This window comes from Rhinopithecus roxellana, chromosome 19, assembly GCF_007565055.1.
Source record: "Rhinopithecus roxellana isolate Shanxi Qingling chromosome 19, ASM756505v1, whole genome shotgun sequence".
In the NCBI taxonomy this organism is placed as follows: domain Eukaryota; kingdom Metazoa; phylum Chordata; class Mammalia; order Primates; family Cercopithecidae; genus Rhinopithecus; species Rhinopithecus roxellana.
Genome location: NC_044567.1, coordinates 81,135,661 through 81,152,931, shown reverse-complemented (window position 1 = coordinate 81,152,931; position 17,271 = coordinate 81,135,661). Strand labels below are relative to the sequence as shown.

The 17,271-nt window shown below is 43.4% G+C and overlaps 1 protein-coding gene across 13 annotated transcripts in view; it reads right to left on the bottom strand.

Moving 5' to 3' along the window:
• Positions 1-16,987, bottom strand: part of BPTF (bromodomain PHD finger transcription factor) — a 153,341-nt gene extending 136,354 nt beyond the window's left edge. For all 13 annotated transcript variants that reach the window (XM_010379968.2, XM_010379964.2, XM_010379966.2 and 10 more), the window contains exon 1: positions 16,174-16,987. In XM_010379968.2, coding sequence (XP_010378270.2) covers positions 16,174-16,783 — 610 coding nt within the window. In that variant the 5' untranslated portion in view covers positions 16,784-16,987. The remainder of the gene's footprint in view (positions 1-16,173) is intronic.
• Positions 16,988-17,271: the final 284 nt, after the last annotated feature.

The window sequence follows — 17,271 nt, the reverse complement described above, 5'->3', positions numbered from 1 at the left end:
GTATGTATGTAGATATATATATTTCAATGTATGTAGACAAATGTCTATGTATATATACAATGTATGCATATAGATATAACATATAGAAAGTGTATATAGGTACATATCTATATATCTATATACATTGAAAGTGTATAAATATATATACATACACATACATAAACACATATGTACAATTATAACATGGGGGGTGCTAGAATAAAGAAACCTATATGGTTGCAATACTTTTATGTTTTATTTTACATCTTATTTAGAGGTAAAATGCTAACTCTAAGTAGATAGTTTAGGTATATATTTTGTAATTCCTACAGCAAAAACATAGTACATATACAATCAAAAGCCAATTAATAAAACGTAACACTAAAAAATATTCAATTAGGCCTGGCGCAGTGGCTCACGCCTGTAATCCCAGGACTCTGAGAGGCCGAAGTGGGTGGATCACAAGGTCAGGAGATCGAGATCATCCTGGCTAACATGGTGAAACCTCGTCTCTACTAAAAAATACAAAACATTAGCCGGGCGTGGTGGCGGGCACCTGTAGTCCCAGCTACTCGGGAGGGTGAGACAGGAGAATGGCATGAACCCAGGAGGCAGAGCTTGCAGTGAGCCGAGATCGTGCCACTGCACTCCAGCCTGGGCAGCAGAGCGAGACTCCATCTCAAACAAACAAACAAAAAATTTCAATTAATCCAAAAGTAGGCAGACAAAAGAAAGAGAGGAAATCCCCCCAAAAAAGAGATAATCAGAAAACAAATATAATAAAATAGGAAACCTAAATCCAATAGTTGTCAATCATATTAAACGTAACTGGTCCAAAACTTATTAATAAAAAGAGGTTGTCAGATTAAATTTAAAAGAAAAACAAACAAGAAACCATCTGAAAATATAACGATACAGCCAGGTATGGTGTCTCACGCCTGTAATCTCAGCATTTTGGGAGGCTGAGGTGGGTGGATTGCTTGAGCCCAGGAATTCAAGACCAGCCTGGGCAACACGGCAAAATCTCATCTTTAATTTTACAAATTAAAAAATAGATGAATATCATGATATATAGATTAAAAGCAAAAAGGTAGAAAAAGATATGTCATTTCATCACTAGTCCAAAAAAGTATTATACTACTACTAATATAAAATGCTAATTTTATATTAGCATTAAATAGTGGTATTTATTTATTTATTTTTATTATTATTATTTTTTAAGATGGATTTTCGCTCTTGTTGCTCAGGCTGGAGTACAATGGTGCGATCTCGACTCACCGCAACCTCTGCCTCCAGGGTTCAAGTCATTCTCCTGCCTCAGCCTCCCGAGTAGCTGGGATTACAGGCATGTGCCACCACGACCAGCTAATTTTTTGTATTTTTAGTAGACACAGGGCTTCACCATGTTGGTCAGCCTAGTCTCGAACTCCCGACCTCAGGTGATCCTCCAGCCTCGGCCTCCCGAAGTGCTGGCATGAGCCACCGCGCCTAGCCTTACTATCTGACCTTTTACACAAAAAGTCTGGCAAGCTCTGGGTTAGGCAAAGTTGTTAGATGAACTCCAAATGTATAAAAGAAAAAAAGTGATAAATTAGATAAATCAGACTTCATCAAAATTTAATACTTATACTCTGGGAAAAAGACACCGTTAAGAGAATGAAACACAAGGCACAGATGGGGAGAAAATATATGTACATCACACAGCCTAACAAAGCACTTATATCCGAAATATATAAAGAACTCTTACTACTCAATAATAAGAAATTGGCCGGGCGCGGTGGCTCAAGCCTGTAATCCCAGCACCTTGGGAGGCCGAGACGGGCGGATCACGAGGTCAGGAGATCAAGACCATCCTGGCTAACACAGTGAAACCCCGTCTCTACTAAAAATACAAAAACTAGCCGGGCGAGGTGGCGGGCGCCTGTAGTCCCAGCTACTCGGGAGGCTGAGGCGGGAGAATGGCGCAAACCCGGGAGGCGGAGCTTGCAGTGAGCTAAGATCCGGCCACTGTACTCCAGTCCGGGCGACAGAGCGAGACTCCGCCTCAAAAAAAAAAAAATAAGAAGAAGAAGAAGAAATTGGCCGGGCCATGGTGGCTCATGCCTGTAGTTCCAGCACTTTGGGAGGCTGAGACAGGCGGATTGCTTGAGCTCAGGAGTTCAAGACCAGCCTAGGCAACACAGTGAAAACCCAGCAATAAAGAAACTACTGATACAACAACATGGATGAATCACAAATACATTATGCACTGTACATATATAAACTATTTAAAAATTAAAATACCTTTTTAAAAGTCAAACAGTACATGAAAAAAATATGATCAAGAGAGGTTCGCTGCAGGAATGCAAGGGTGGATCAATATTATAAAATCTAATATAATTCTATGAATATACACCACTGCAATTAATATGTAGCATGCTGGGAGCAAAACTATATGATCATCTTAAAAGACGCTAAGATGACATTTGACAAAATACAATAGCCATATCTGACTCTTTTTTAAACTTAAACAGGGAAAAAAGAGAAATACGTGAATACACTCAACATATTGAAGGTCTCAAACCAACACTTAACTATGAAATAGTCACATCAGTTCCATTAAATTCGGAAAGCATACTAAGATGACTATCGTTATAACTAATATTTAACATTGTTTTGGCTGGCCGGGCGCAGTGGCTCAAGCCTGTAATCCCAGCACTTTGGGAGGCCGAGACGGGCGAATCACGAGGTCAGGAGATCGAGACCATCCTAGCTAACACGGTGAAACCCCGTCTCTACTAAAAAATACAAAAAACTAGCTGGGCGAGGTGGCGCGCGCCTGTAGTCCCAGCTACTCGGGAGGCTGAGGCAGGAGAATGGCGGGAACCCGGGAGGCGGAGCTTGCAGTGAGCTGAGATCCGGCCACTGCACTCCAGCCTGGGCGACAGAGCGAGACTCCGTCTCAAAAAAAAAAAAAAAAAAAAAAAAAAAAAAAAAGAAACAATTAGAAAAAAGAATAGGTAACTAAGTACAAAATTAATTTTTAAAATTCATTAGTTTTTAACTAGAAGCCCTAGGAGAGCAGGTATTTTTATGGACAAAATAAGATTTCATGGCATAAGTGAAAATATTTAGCAAATGAATTGTACTTCATCCAATTTTGTAAAAAGTATGTATGCACACATGTGCTGGGAGCAGTGGCTCACGCCTGTATTCCCAACACTTTGGGAAGCCGAGGCGGGAGGACTGCCTGAGCTCAGGAGTTCAACACCAGCCTGGGCTGGTGAAACCACATCTCTACTAAAAAAATACAAAAAATTAGCCAGGTGTGGCAGCGAGCGCCTGTAGTCCCAGCTACTCAGGAGGCTGAAGCAAGAGAATCACTTGAACCTAAGAGGTGGAGGTTGCAGTGAGCCAAGATTGCGCCACTGCACTCCAGCCTGGGCGACAGAGCGATATTCCAGCTCAAAAAAATAAATAAATAAATAAAAGTATGTATGTACACATGTTCACACAAAGATGGTTACCTAATGAGAGGAATCAAAATATTAATGTTCTGGGTTTTCTAAATTGTCTACATTACTTTCCTGATAAAGGGGAAAAGTAAAAATAAAATTTAAAGGATTTACCAAATTTTCAGAAGCATTATTTATAAAAGTCAAAGCTTTTTTCCTAAACCAATTACCGAAATCACACACTAATGAATGTCAAAAGCTCAAAAATGGGGTGAACAAACTATGGCCAGTCACAGCCTGTTTTTGTAAATAAAGTTTTATTAGAACACAGCCATGCTTATTTGTTTACTTATTGTCTACGGCTGCTTTGATGCTACAAGGGCAGAGCTGAGCAGCTATGACAGAGCCAGGTGGCCTGCAAAACCTGAAATATTTACTAATTGGTAACCTAAGAACAAGTTTGCCAATCCCTTGCCCATCAGATCATCTAGTCCATCCTATACAGTATAGGTGAGTAAACTGAGGTCCACAGAAGAATGGCTTCTCTATGGTCTAAACTCAAGTAAGAAGCAATGAAGAACTCCATTTCTATGGTACTTTCCACCACTTGGCCAGGAAACTCTCAAAACAGACATCCTGCCGTTTGGGAGGTAAACCTCAGGGTCTCATATCACATCGCAAGTGAGTGTATTTGCCAATAAATTGATGAGAAGAAGACTTTGGGCCTAGTCAGTATCCAAGAACATCTGCTAAAGGTCTGAGTAAACCTCAGTAGATTTTAGAAAAAGTTAATTTAAAACTACATAGGCCAGGCACGGTGGCTCATGCCTGTAATCCCAGCAATTTGGGAGGACAAGGTGGGCAGACTACCTGAGGTCAGGAGTTCCAGACCAGTCTGGCCAACATGGTGAAACCCCATCTCTACTAAAAATACAAAAAAAAATTAGCCAGGCATGGTGATGTGCGCCTTTAATCACAGTTACTCAGGGGGCTGAGGCAGGGGAACTGCTTCAACCAGAGAGGTGGAGGTTGCAGTGAGCCAAGATCATGCCACTGCACTCCAGCCTGGGCGACAGAGGGAGAGTCCATCTCAAAAAAAAAAACCACTTAAGCACAGACTAGGGAAGGCTTAAAAACAGACGTTGAGCCGGGCGCGGTGGCTCACGCCTGTAATCCCAGCTCTCAGGGAGGCAGAGGCGGGAGGATAGCTTGAGCCCAGGAGTTCGAGACCTGCCTGGGTAATACAGCGAGACCCCGTTCTCCACAAAAAGGAAAAAAAAAAAAAAAGACAAAAAAAAAAAAAAAAAAAAAAAAAACAGACGTTGAGAGTATAATCTGGTTCAGTCTTTTAAATGGCACACACTATAATGTAAAAATCCAATCCCACTCCTAGGAATCGACCCTACAAAAACACCAGCTTAAGCGGCTAAATGTACATCTCTAGCACATTTAGGACAGCACTGTCCGAAAAAGCAAAAAAAGCCTGAATTCTCAATACGTCTAGTTTTTTAAGGCAAATCAATATTATCAGCAAATGCAGTTATATATTAATAAAGAGGGGGGCGCTTCATGTCTTTACCTTACAGAGGGTCCTAATCTGAGCAGGTAAATTTGTGATCCTCGCCATAAACAATCTCCACTGTTAGGATTCTTCTGAGACACAGAGAAGATTCATAACTCATGCTATTAAGGCAATTAAGGAAAACCAATATACCTGGAAGCAGGTAATCTTCCAAGTTTACAGAGGATCAGAAATCCAATGCATTTCACCTGGATAATTCAGACTCAAAAGTTCAAATATGTATCTGAAATTACAGTAAAACCACTTTAAAACTTTTTATTCTTTGCACAGCACTTTGAAAGCATAGTACAGTCATAAGGTGGAGAAATGAGTAACTTACTGAATAAGACTTTAAGAAGTGTGTGAAATAATTTTAATGTCTACAAAAACAGGGAAAAGTGCACTTTCTTTCTGTCTACTTGATCTCTTGATTACTGTGAGAAGAGTGTTGAAATCTACAATATTGTTAAGGATTTGTCTGTTTCTCCTTGGAGTTTTATCAGTCCTCATGTACCTCATAAACCTTTAGAAAGAACTGTTTTAGGATGGGCTAAGATGTCATTCACTATATTAAATATTGGACCATCTCTTGAGACAAGTATCTATGCAAGAATTAGAAAGGCAAAAGGACAAGAGAAATTCCACACAGATTAATACATGCATTTCTGAAATACTTTTTTAACTTCCATAAATAGAATATACTATATACTATACACAGACCTCAAAAGAGGCACTATGAACATACTGAAATCGAGCAGGAAGCCGTATTTCTAGTAAAATATATAAACTGCATCTACTGACCATTGCCATTTGGTATGAATCACATGGCCATGCCATTTCCCAAGTGTGTGAATTACAGAACATATCCATGAGTAGAGAGGAGTCTAAGAATAACTTTCTTAGCAAATCTCAGGGGGTTCCATAGATAAATAATTTGGCCAGTGACTCCTGAGAAAGAGATTTTATACAGGAGAACCCAGACACACTAGGACATACTAACATCTCACAATTCAGTTTGTATATCAGCTTTTACACTTTTATAACACTGAAATTCTCTGAATTATCACATTTAATTTCTCAACCAAAAGTCTCTGAATCCTAATCCTTCCTTCTCTTCTGGCCTATATATATAACTTTTAGCTTAACTTTACCAGGACTGTGGCAGATTTTGTAATCACATGTTAACTGCCTCTTCACCTTACCACCAAGAACAACAAATAATGGAAAGTCATCTCACACATGACCCCAAATCTTGTTGCAGAAATGCAATACCATCACGTACACAAATAATGCTGGGCCCAGAGTCTCCAAGAAGGAGAACCTCACTCAGCCAGACCACTGGGGCTACCCAAGTTGTGCAGGATTTAGGGCAAGTAAAAGGCTAGAGAAAAAGAGATGTTAGGTAAATTCTCACTGGTCTAACAGAGGCACTGCCTACAACGAGTCCTGGGGAACTTTCTGCAATGATATGAAATACCCCAAATGCTCTACATTTGTGTGGTGCAATACACGTGGCTACAGAGCACTTGAAATGAACGTATAATAGCTAGTGCCACTGGAGAAACTGAAGTTTTCATTTCACTTAAATTTTTTTTTAAAGAGATGGGTTCTCACTCTGTCACCCAGGCTGGAGTGTGGTGGCATGGTCCATAGCTGACTAGGGGCTCAAACTCCTCGGCTCAAGCAAACCTCCCACCTCAGCCTCCCAACTAGGTAGGACTACAGGCACGCCATCCTATGCCCAACTATTTTAATTCTTTTGTAAAGACCGTGTCTTACCATGCTGCTCAGGCTGGTCTTGAACTGCTGCCTTAAGGGTTCTTCCCACCTAAGCCTCCCAAAGTATTGGGACTACAGGTGTCAGCCACCACGCCTGGCCTACCTAGCTTTAATTAATTTAACTCTCTACATGCGGCTAGTGGCTACCATACTGGACAGTACAGAGGGTGAAAAGAATCCACAGGCTTTCTTTGACTCGTCATTCAGCTCCACAATTACCTGTGCTGCCTACTGCATTCAAGAGATTGAACCAGGCACTACAGAGACTGAATGAGACTGTCTCTGCCCAAACTAGGTTGTAATGAAGGAAGGGCCAGATCATTAAAAGCCCATTTCAGTTCCATGTCTTAACAGATAAAGATATAGATAAAGGGGTTACATAATTAAGAGGATGAAGGGATCCTTCCTAAAGATTTATGGACTTTAGGAAGGAGCCTCAAAACACATGAAGATTGCTAGAACTTAAAGAAGAAACAGACAAATCTTTCACAATAGCTGTAGACTTCAACACTTCTCTCAGTAATCAACAGAACAAGTAGAAAGTCAGACAGATCGTAATAACACTATCAACTAACTTGACCTAATTGACATTTATGCAATACTCCACACCACAAGAGCAGAATACAAAATTCTTTTCAAGTACATACGGAACATTCACTTAGACTGACAAAATTTTGGGGTGCAAAACAAACCTCTAAAAATGTTTTATCAAATTAAAGTCATACAAAGTATACTCTGAACCAAATGAAGTTAAATTAGAAATCAGTAACAGAAAGATACCTTAAAAATCCCCCAAATACTTGGAAACCAAAGTAATTAATGCACATGGTCCTGGAGGTCAAGGGAGTGGGAAACAAAGGAACTTAGCCCCACCTGGCGGTAAAGGGAATGGTGATCTGAGAAGGCAGGCTGGAGAAGGTGATAGATAGGTGACTAGGAGTTAGGTATGTGAGAACTACAAAGAAATCAGTATTACTATATCCATTCGAGATGGAGAAGAAATAACGAGTGAATAAGGAAAAGAGAAATAAGGGAAACTCATAAGTCAGTTCTTCCTTGAATCCTTTTCTCCCACTCACCACATCCCAGCCTAACCAATCTATCACCAAGGATTCATTCTAACTCCTGCATTACTTTCTTCCAGGTGCGGTGGCTCACACCTGTAATCCCAGCACTTTGGGAGGCCAAGGCAGGTGGATCACTTGAGGTCAGAAGTTCCAGACAAGTCTGGCCAACATGGTGAAACCCTTTTCTACTAAAACTACAAAAATGAGCCAGGCATGGTGGCGTGCACCTGTAATCCCAGCACTCTGGGAGGCCAAGGCAGGTGGATCACTTGAGGTCAGAATTTCAAGACAAGTCTGGCCAACATGGTGAAACCCTCTTCTACTAAAAATACAAAAATTAGCCAGGCATGGTGGCGCACGCCTGCAGTCCCAGCTACTCAGGAGGCTGAGACAGGAGAATCTCTTGAACCCAGAAGGCAGAGGTTGCAGTGAGCCAAGATCACGCCACTGCACTCCAGCCTGGGCGACAGAGACTCTGTCTCAAAAAAAAAAAAAAAAGGAAGAAATTAAAATTGAATTTGCAATAATCCAGCAAATAATCCTAGTTATATACCCAAGAGAAATGAAAACATAAGTATAGACAAAAACGTGTACACGAATGTGCTCAGCAGCATTATTCCTAATGGCCAAAAAGTGGAAACAGTTCAAATATCCACGAACTTAAGAAATGGATAAGCAAAACATGGTCTCTGGGCACAGAGGTGTGTGCCTGTAATCTTAGCTACTTTGGAGGCTGGAAGCCTGAGGCAGGAAGATTGCCTGAGCCCAGGAGTTTGAGGTCAGCCTGGGCAACACTGCAAGACCCTGTCTCCATAAAAATAAAAAATAAAAAAAGAAGTGGTATAGCCATACAATGAAGTACTATTCAAATATAGTACTGATGCCGGGCGCAGTGGCTCACGCCTGTAATCCCAGCACTTTGGGAGGCCAAGGTGGGCGGATCACGAGGTCAGGAGATTGAGACTATCCTGGCTAACACCATGAAACCCCATCTCTATTAAAAATACAAAAATTAGCCGGGCATGTGGCGGGCGCCTGTAGTCCCAGCTACTTGGGAGGCTGAGACAGGAGAATGGCGTGAACCAAGGAGGTGGAGCCTGCAGTGAGCCAAGATCGCACCATTGCACTCCGGCCTGGGTGACAGAGCAAGACTCCGCCTCAAAAAATAAATAAATAAATCAAATAAATTTTAAAAAACATATATACACATACATATATATAGTACTGACACATGTTAAGATATGTATAAACCTTGAAAACATTAGGCTAAATGATAGAAGCCATATATTATTATAGTATATTATTCCACTTATTAAGAAATGTCCATAAGAGGCAAATCAGGCCGGGCGCCGTGGCTCACACCTGTAATCTCAGCACTTTGAGAGGCTGAGGCAGGTGGATCACAAGGTCAGGAGTTCGAGACCGGCCTGCCAACATGGTGAAACCCTGTCTCTACTAAAAAAAATACAAAAAATTAGCCAGGCATACTGGTGGGTGCCTGTAATCCCAGCTACTTGGGAGGCTGAGGCAGGAGAATCATTTGAACCCAGGAGGCAGAGGTTGCAGTGAGCTGAGATCCCGCCACTCCACTCCACTCCACTCCACTCCAGCCCAGGCGACAGAGCGAGACTCCATCTCAGAGGCCGGGCGCGGTGGCTCAAGCCTGTAATCCCAGCACTTTGGGAGGCCGAGACGGGCGGATCACGAGGTCAGGAGATCGAGACCATCCTGGCTAACACGGTGAAACCCCGTCTCTACTAAAAATACAAAAACTAGCCGGGCGAGGTGGCGGGCGCCTGTAGTCCCAGCTACTCGGGAGGCTGAGGCAGGAGAATGGCGTAAACCCGGGAGGCGGAGCTTGCAGTGAGCTGAGATCTGGCCATTGCACTCCACTCCGGACGACAGAGCGAGACTCCGCCTCAAAAAAAAAAAAAAAAAAAAAAAAAAAAAAAAAAAAAAGGCAAATCAACAGAGAATGAAAGTAGATTAGTGGCTGCCAGGGATGAACAGGAGGGAGGTGAAGAACAGGGAGTGACTGCTACAGGTATGGGCTTCTTTTGAGGGGGCATAAAAATGTGCTGGAATTAAGCAGTGTTAATGGTTGCACAACTCTATCAATATACTAAAAAAACCACTAAATTACATACGTTACAAGGGTACATTTTACAGTATGTAAATTGTATCTCCATAAAGCTGTTATCTTTTAAAAACTGAATTTTCATAAATATTGCTTGAAAATCATTCAGCAATTTAGAAGATGTCCAATAAATGTTAGCTATTACTGTCACTATTTTTAAATTGTGACAATCACAAATTAATATTTGAATATAGCTTACTATCTAGAAAAACATAAAAATCTTAGATATATACCAGCAGACAAAACAATTAAAACATTATAATTATATTTAATTACATGCATTTTAATTATTTCTATATGGTCACTTTCTATCTTTTCAAGTGCATTTTGATGTGTATATATATATTTTTTTATTTTAGTTTAGAAACATGCTGCCTCCTAAGGCTTGTCATTTTAAAAAACCAAAAGCATGAAAAAAATTAGAGGCCGGGTACAGCAGCTCACACCTGAAATCTTGGCACTTTGGGAGGCCAAGGCAGGCGAATCACAAGGTCAGGAGCTTGAGACCAGCCTGGCCAATATGGTGAAACCCTGTCTCTACTAAAAACACAAAAATTAGACAGGCATGGTGGCAGGCACCTGTAGTCCCAGCTACTCGGGAGGCCGAGGCAGGAGAATCGCTTGAACCCAGGAGGTGGAGGCTGCAGTGAGCTGAGATTATGCCACTGCGCTCCAGCCTGGGTGACAGAGTGAGACTCTGTCTCATAAATAAATAAATAAATAAATAAATAAATAAAATTAGAATAATGAGTGTCAGAGTTCAGCTAGTGCTGAGATCATAACCACTGTGAGCAGGCACTCAAAGAGAAGGAAGACCAAGGTGCAAAACAGGACTCAGGAAAGATCTCCCAGGAAGAGGGATTCGAGCCTGGCTACGAAGCAGGAAGGGAAAAGGGCATCAGCTAGGATTTGCTCCTGTGTCACCCAGATTACTACTTCCCTACCATGACTACCACTCTCTCACCCCCATGTCTCCACCATTAAGGGTCTTTAGTCAAAGGGAAGACACAGGGTCTTGAGGAGTGTGGAAAGGAGAACCTAACAGAAGAGACCAGAGCTCCTGGTCTTAACATCCCCAGTCTTGTGATACTCATGTTTCAATATAAACTTCCAAACACATCCATGGGTGAGCAGAATAGAAAAGCCTGAACTGTGTGCAAGACTACTTACTAATGCATACCTAGGACACGCCTCTCTACTACTCACAAATCATATTGCCCAACTTTTTCGTAACCCTTTTGGCTCTCATTTTGTTTAATTCTCATGTTTAACCTCTTGAGGTGCTGATACCTGAAACAAGATGTCATTAACTTCCCTTATAATCTTGACCTCCCTACTGTTACTGAAAGTGCTACCATTCTCAGGGAGGCATATGTAATGCATTCCTCTCTCTACACATCTATGTGTCAAAGCCTGAAGAACTCTAAAGCACCTCCTGGACAGGTCTTCCCTCCAGGGCTACAAAACCCACCAGCTATCTCGTCCTTGTCAGTCCGTCCTGCAGCAGAGAATCTAAGCTAAACTTCGTGGCATCCCTCTGAAATCATGCCCTGCTCTTTCAAGATCTTCCGGTCATCCCAATACCCAAAGTTAAACAAATTTGAAATAGATTTGAAAGAGAGAGAGCTCCAGGCCATTTCCTCAGTAATTCTCTCAATTTGGGAGAAAGGGCTACAGCAGTGGTTCAACATCTCTGTGATTTGACGTGGTTCTGTTTCATGTTTGTGCATGGTGCTGCTGGGAATACAGCATATCTCCTCGGAGTGTTTAGGAGTGAAAAAGGCCTGAGGATCACAATCTAGCACAATCCTTATTCTACAAAAGAGGGGGAAAGTACAGTTGCTATAGCCTGATCCTCTAGGTACTGCCCAACACAGCATACAAAGGAGCTTTGGTTTATTTCCTATTCACACACCCAGGCTCTTGCTAAACCGAGTTACTTGAGACTGCCCACACTTTACTATCAGTGCCTGCTGCTCCCTCCCGCTCCCTCCCCCTCCCTCCCTCCATCTGCCTGTCCTTACTCTCCACATGCCCATCCAGGAAGCCTATGCCCACACCAATCCCCTTAAACAGGGTATAAAATCTCGCCCTCCTTTAAATGCCCACTGCACTTTGTACCTCGCATGTAGCAATCAGAAATTATACTGAAAAGACATTAAGTTGGCACTGGTGGGAATAATATTGTCAAACCAGTGACAAATTCTGGTTGAGGTAAATCTATGGTTCATTCATGGCATCTCTGCCACTAATCTCCACTGTCACAATCCTTAGAGGACACAAATCGTTCACTCTCCCAGGATAACACCAGGGCTTTTGTTTTATGAAGTTATCAGGGGTTCCAAGTTTTAAAATTCCAGGTAAGTATTCTCAGAAGTCTCACACAAGACTGAAACTGAAACACAAGAATCATTCTGTTTTAAATATAATTTCTTAAAATTAGCAAATGCTTAATTTCAAAGTGCTATCAGACTTCACCAAATGCCTATTGAAAACACTTCCTATACAATCCTTCTCATTATACTGGCAATGTCATAAAACCTATACGCTGAAGTAATTCTAAATTTAAAAAGTGAAAATGAATTAAAGCATTATTCAGTCATAAGCCTTTAGCTTAAGCAAAACTAGGTGATTTCAATTTTATACTAAAAAGTTGCCATCCTTACATTTTTTCCATAAAAGGAAAACAATCTTCAATGAATAAACCTTTCATGACTTTAGTAATGTCAACTAGTCTTTGCATTAAGTTATATTACCTACAAAATACTGAGTTATTTCTTATATTAGGAGTGAGCTATTTCTTAGGAATGTCACGTCAGTACTTAAACCAACACCGTAAACTATAAAAATTAATCAAATTACTCTAAATCACCAATAAAGTAAATTCCTCTTTCAGCCTTCACAGTACAACAGGATTCAAATTCATCATACTTCTTTATGTGTTATTCAGATATGTTAAACCAGTTCTAAAACTTTTTTTCTTCTATCTACACATTTACCTGACAGCCTTCCTCCAGGAAGTAGAGACTATAAAACCAATGAAACTGGTACTTAGCCTAAACAACTCACTGTCACGCGTTGTTACTCATTCGAGGCAAGTGGGCATGTTCTAAAAGTTTACAACTCAAAATGTCACTCACATCCGGGGGTGGGGGTGGGGGGTAGGGAGAGGGGAGTGTGGAGAGGGAACTCAGAGGGCGGGTCAGTAAGTGCAGCAATCCACCATGGCACACGTATATACCTATGCAACAAACGTTCTGCACGCGTATCCCTTTTTTTTTTTTTACAAGAGATAAGGAGAAAAAAGTCACATCCATTTTACCATAATCTTAAGAAATAATGTGTTACAAAAGGTAAAACATCTAAATTAACATCACAGCCAATAAAGGAAAATGCCTAACAAGCAATACGAAATAGCAACTCAAAAACAAAGTAACTCTTGCAATGAAAAACATTCACTGAAAAAAAAAAGAAAAACATTCACTGATCAAATTGTCCATCAAAACCCAATTAAAAAAACACACACACACAAAAACCAATTAGATCAATTTTTAGTTCCCTAAATCCAAAGTATTTAGTGGTTATGACACCCACTGTAGAATGATCAAAACTTCATCTATTACAAATTCACATCTACTAACAATTTATCCAACCAATCTTTGATGAACATCTGCTATGTGCAAAACACTGTTACAGGAGCTGCAGGGGGAATAAGCTCAATACCTATCTCCAAGGAGTTAATAATTTCATATAAGGATAAGACTGGTAGGCTGCAAGTGTCATTAAGAAAAACAAAATTCAGGCCAGGCACCGTGGCTCATGCCTGTAATCCCAGCACTTTGGGAGGCCGAGGCAGGCGGATCAACTGAGGTCGGGAGTTCAAGACCAGCCTGACCAACACGGAGAAACTCTATCTTTACTAAAAACACAAAATTAGCTGGGCGTGGTGGTACATGCCTGTAATCCCAGCTACTCGGGAGGCTGAGGCAGGAGAATCGCTTGAATCCAGGAGGCGGAGGTTGCAGTGAGCCAAGATTGTGCCATTGCACTCCACCCTGGGCAACAAGAACAAGAGCAAAACTCCTTCTCAAAAAAACAAAAACAAAATGTCACAAAAGTATCAAAAGTAAACACATTTTATTAAAGGACACCTAGCTACAAATTGTAATTTAAGTCAGCATATGAACAGTCTTCAATCTTAAATATTATTTGATAGGCCTTCGAATGGGACTTAAAGTTAGCTGAACTGCCCTGCCAAAATGTCTCAGCTCTTTCTAACCAGAAAAAAAAACTTCCTCCAGGGGTATATGCAATTCAGTCTCCATGTTTCAATTACCAGCTCTGGGTACAAAGAAGACCAACATGTGAAGTATAGTAAAAATTATTACTATAAAAGACGCACTAGGCTGGGCGCAGTGGCTCACACCTGTAGTCCCAGCACTTTGGGAGGTCGAGATGGGCAGATCACAAGGTCAAGAGTTTGAGACCAGCCTGGCCAACATGGTGAAACCCCATCTCTACTAAAAATACAAAAATTAGCCGAGTGTACTTGCGGGTGCCTGTAATCCCAGCTGTTCAGGAGGCTGAGGCAGGAGAATCACTTGAGTCTGGAAGGCAGAGGTTGCAGTGAGCCGAGATCGGGACACTGCACTCCAGCCTGGGTGACAGAGCGACTCCCTCTCAAAAAAAAAAAAAAAAGTACTCCTACAGCCTCCCCCAGACAAGACTGGCAACGATTCTGACCATCCGGCAAAAGAAATGATCTTTTTTCAGTTTGTGTTAGTTAGAACAACCTATGTGGGTTTACATTTGGCTTAATACTACCCTACTTCTCCAATAAGTATTTAAGTATTTATTAAAATCAGAAACTTTTCAAGTTAACCACTTCTACTACCCTAGTCTAAGAAAAACATGACACACCTTACTTCAAGGAAAAAAAGGTCTTTTTTCCTCACAAATATTTTCTCATAAACTTTATTTTTTAAATGCTTTTAAAACCAGATTCTAATTTAATTAATCTAGATTTGCAAAATTATAAAGGAAAAGTCTTGCCGGTTGCTGCTTTGGTTATGTTAATTTCACAATTTAATAAATTGCAACTACGTACAAAGCAGCCTTTTGCGGGGGGGGGGGGGGGGGGCGGGGGTGTTTAACAAAATGCATCTCAGCACCAGCCTAGAGAAACTTTCTGTGAGAAAACAGAAGAGGGGTTACCATGGAGAAATTCATTACGGATTTCGGGAGGGCTTTTTCCTCAGAAATAGAGTGAAAAGAAAAAGTCGTCATGTAATAAATCTGATACTGACGCTGTGTGACTTAGAAGTTGGTCCAAAAGTTCATCTTCGGCAACCATGTCTAGATGATCAACTACACATCTTCTGCAACAGGTGACACGAAACTACATTTCCCAAGCAAGGCAAAGCGATCAAATGAGTTAAGAAGCGCGTTCCTGAGGTTTTGTACTTTTATTTTTGATTTAACCAAAATAATTCTGAATCGGATGAATTCCCAAATTTGGTTAGGTCTTATTTGGCTTTCCGCTTTGCTTTATAATCAGCCATTTACCAGCAACTGTTGCACGGGCCCATTAGCACTCCAAGAATAAAAACAAACACACAGGACCAGATAAGGTTCCCCTACTAACCCAAATGATCCGTTTCCGTAACACAATTTTAAAACCACAGCTAGGGGTGTGAAAACCCATTTTTGTGTGCGTGTTTGTGTGCCACAATCTGTCCAAATCCTTAATTCCCTTTTAAGTAACAGATATATAATAAAAATCCGAAAGAAACCACATTAGAAATGCAAAGAGGTTTGCAAAACAAGAGGCTTCTTTCATTCCAGAAAACCACACCAAAACAAGGGGAGAAAAATGAATGCAATGGATATGTGTTTGCCAAAGTTTCAATCCTGCCCGGTGGAGACACTGCACTGGCACAAATTTTGAAGAGGAAAAAGAGGGGGTGGGGGTAGAGAGAGTGCGAGCGAGTGTGGCCTGCAAACTGCAACAATGCAATCTCCATTTTGAACAATGCGCCTCTTTCCTCTTGTAAATCTAGTTTTTTGCCACTTGATGTGCCGTCGCATTTCCCCTCCGTTTGGGGGGGAGGCGGGGTTGGGGGGAGATCGGAGCAGGATGCACAGCACACGAGTGAGCAAGGGGGGAGGGCAGAGGAGGTGGGGAAGGAGTCTGCAGCAACTGGGCTGGGTGGGTACCTGGAGTGCTGCTGTAGGTACTATGGCTCCTGAAGCTGCTTTCCGTGCAGTAACTGGCGTCGTCGTCGTCGTCTTCCATCTCCTCCGGATAATCGGAGTCATCGTCGTCCTCCTCCATCTCATCCTCCTCGTCGTCCTCAGAATCCTGGGTCTCCTCGGCGTCGCCGTCCTCCTCCTCCTCCTCGGAGACCATGTCCTCCTCTTCCTCCTCCTCCTCGCTCTCGTGGTCATCGTACACCACTTTGTTGACGGCCCTCCGGGCCGCGGTGGTCCGGGCCAGGTGGCCGCCGCCGCCCCCGCCCCCCGTCCTGCCGCCCCCGCCTCCTCGCCCCCCCCGGCCCGGGGCGCTGGTGCTGGGGGGGGCCGGCGGCGGCGGCGGCGGCTTCCTCCGGCTACTGCTGCCCCCCCTGGGCGAGCTCAGCCGCGTCTTGGGCGCCACCTCAGCCTGGGCGGCGGCCCACCTGCCCCGGCTGCTGCCGCGGTGCCGCGAGCGGAGCCCCCCGATGGGTCCTGACGTGGGCGGCGGTGGCGGCGGCGGCGGGGCCGGGGCGCAGCGCTCCGCAGCGGGAGCCGCGGGCTGCTTGGGCGGCCTGCCCCGCCGGCCCCTCATGTCGGAGCCGAGGCGGGGGGAGAAGGAAAGCGGAGGGGGAGGGGCGGGCGCAGGGGGGCGGTGGGGAGCGCCGGGGCCGGGTGGGGAGGCCCGCGGGGCCGGGCGGGAGGGGCCCGGCCGACGGAAGCGGGTGGAGGGAGAAGGCTCAATCCGAATTGCTGGGGCCCCACTCCGGATCGCCTTCAGCCGCCATCTTGTTTCTTCCCTCTCGCTCGGTGACTGGGGGAACCGACAGCGGCCGCAGGCCCAGAGCGCGGTCACGTGAGCTGCGCCGCCGACGAGCCTGGGACGGAGTGAGACGGCACGACGGCCGCTAGGGGGAGCGCGGGAGCGTCGAGTCGGGGGCGGGGATCCCTGGGCTCCCGGGCTCAGCACAGCGCGGTGCGGCTGGACTCCGGGCGCGGGTGGCGCGGCTGAGAGGGGCGCGCAGCTCGCGAAATGCCCAGCGTCAAAGGCCATCGGAGACCAAAGTCTCCGCGGACCCCTGG